The sequence below is a fragment of the Cyprinodon variegatus genome, unplaced genomic scaffold (assembly GCF_000732505.1).
Source record: "Cyprinodon variegatus isolate N-32 unplaced genomic scaffold, C_variegatus-1.0 Scaffold155, whole genome shotgun sequence".
Lineage (NCBI taxonomy): Eukaryota > Metazoa > Chordata > Actinopteri > Cyprinodontiformes > Cyprinodontidae > Cyprinodon > Cyprinodon variegatus.
Window position 1 is genome coordinate 139595 of NW_015150608.1, and position 1748 is coordinate 141342.

The following is a 1748-nucleotide window of genomic DNA, read 5'->3' on the forward strand; positions in this document are numbered from 1 at the left end:
GGATTCCAAGTGACAGTCCGCTCCATAGTGCCTCAGGAACCAACCAAACAAAACCTGTCCGCCCTCCAACGAGTTCCTCCACACAAGAATGGATGCTTGGAAGAAAGTTTCCTCCACTAACGTGAGTCCTGTTTTCTCTGTTTCTCCAAAGTCCTCATTCAAAGTTGCCACGGACCTTGAACTAACCTCTTCCCACTTAAAGTTCCGGTTCACCAGTACTCTGAGTTTCCTGAATCTAACCCAGTTCATCTCCTCAATAAATCTGTTAAACTTTTACCCTGGTTTCTCTGAGTGCTTTACTGCATGTGGGTCGGATCCCTTAAGAAAATCATGACACTCTATAGAGTGGACCAAAAATTTCTGACATTTTGCATTGAAAAAGCTTCCTGGGAAGCGAAACATCTTCAAACTTGGAAACAAAGTCCAGTGGATTGTTTTATAACTATTTTGGAAAGACTCTGACCTGATAGAGATTTTGTCCATTTTTCTTTATCATTTATTATCTTATTCTACGGGAAGACTGTCTTACACTGCTAAAACCATCTAGAAATAAGTAAAAATTATTTCTTAAATTAAGTTTATTTGCCCTTAATTTAAGTATTTAAATAAGATGATTTACCAATGGAATTAGATTTTTTTTACTCTTAAATAAGATAATTAGATAAAATGCACTTGTAATAAGATATTATGTCTTATTTTAAATGTAAATTGTTTTGTTCCATTGGTAAAAGTCTCTCACTTTCCTCCTTAATTCAAGAAAAACATCACTTATTTTAAAAGAAAATTACTTATTTAGATTCACATTTTTTGCAGTTTACTTTCTAAAAACCATTTATTTCTAGAAAAACTGACCGTTATATTTCATTTTTAGAAGTTTGATCTCTGTGCTGTAGGTTTGCTGCTGTGTTCATGATGAGGGTCATACCTGCTCGGCCTTCTTGGCCTCTGTCTCCCTAATGAGGTAGGTTCCCTGTAAAACGTTCCCCACTATCGTCAGGCCCTTTCCCGCCTTCAGCTGAGTGGTTAAGGACAGCAGACGGGGGTGTTTGACTCCTTGATCTGAATCCAGGTTCAGGAGCACCAGTAGCTGAGGCCTGGAAGTAAAAAAAAGAGAGAAGGAGAGGCTTAATATGAGGCTCATACTGCAGAGATTGCAGATCAAGTGAAATGAGATTAAAAAAAGGATGAAAAAATTAGCTAAAGACTGGAAAAGGAAACAGAAACACCAGGTATAACTAAGGTGTCACAACAGGTTCAGCCTTTCTGGTCAGAACCTGAATCCACCATCCATCCATACCTCCAGTTCTTGGTGTGCGGTGGAGCCTCCTCCAGGCGAATGAGGGCGTAGCGGGCGGCGTTAAGGGAGAGGCCTCTGATGCCGTCTCCCCATTCTTTCTCAGCTCTATGGAGAAAAAAAGTGCTTTTCAACCAAGTCTTTGTAGTTTATTCTTTGTAATTTTTTCCTGATTAGTTTTTCTACTGGCTTCCAACAGGTGAGGAGCAGCAGGTAACATACTAAAGGTTCTGAACACAGATTAACTCCTACCCTCTGTACTCGATGTATTTGTAGATGCAGCCGGCGATCGCCATGGCAATGATGGCATAATACCAGGAAGAGATGAACATGATGGCGAGACACAAGCTCATCCCCAGGAAGGACAGCGTCCTGTTGATGGACCAGCGATTAATAAACAAAGAAACACAAAGTTAAAGTTTTAAGGTCCTGATTCTGAAGGTCTGTCCACCTT

At 40.1% G+C, this 1748-nt stretch overlaps 1 protein-coding gene across 1 annotated transcript in view; it reads right to left on the bottom strand.

The window, feature by feature from the left end:
- LOC107086511 (solute carrier family 12 member 7-like) overlaps window positions 1-1748 on the bottom strand; it is a 109323-nt gene that overhangs the window by 12251 nt on the left and 95324 nt on the right. Inside the window, exons 11-13 of the mRNA XM_015377499.1 lie at window positions 1547-1666; window positions 1298-1402; window positions 926-1094 (exon numbers count right to left, since the gene is read on the bottom strand). Coding sequence (XP_015232985.1) covers window positions 926-1094; window positions 1298-1402; window positions 1547-1666 — 394 coding nt within the window. The remainder of the gene's footprint in view (window positions 1-925; window positions 1095-1297; window positions 1403-1546; window positions 1667-1748) is intronic.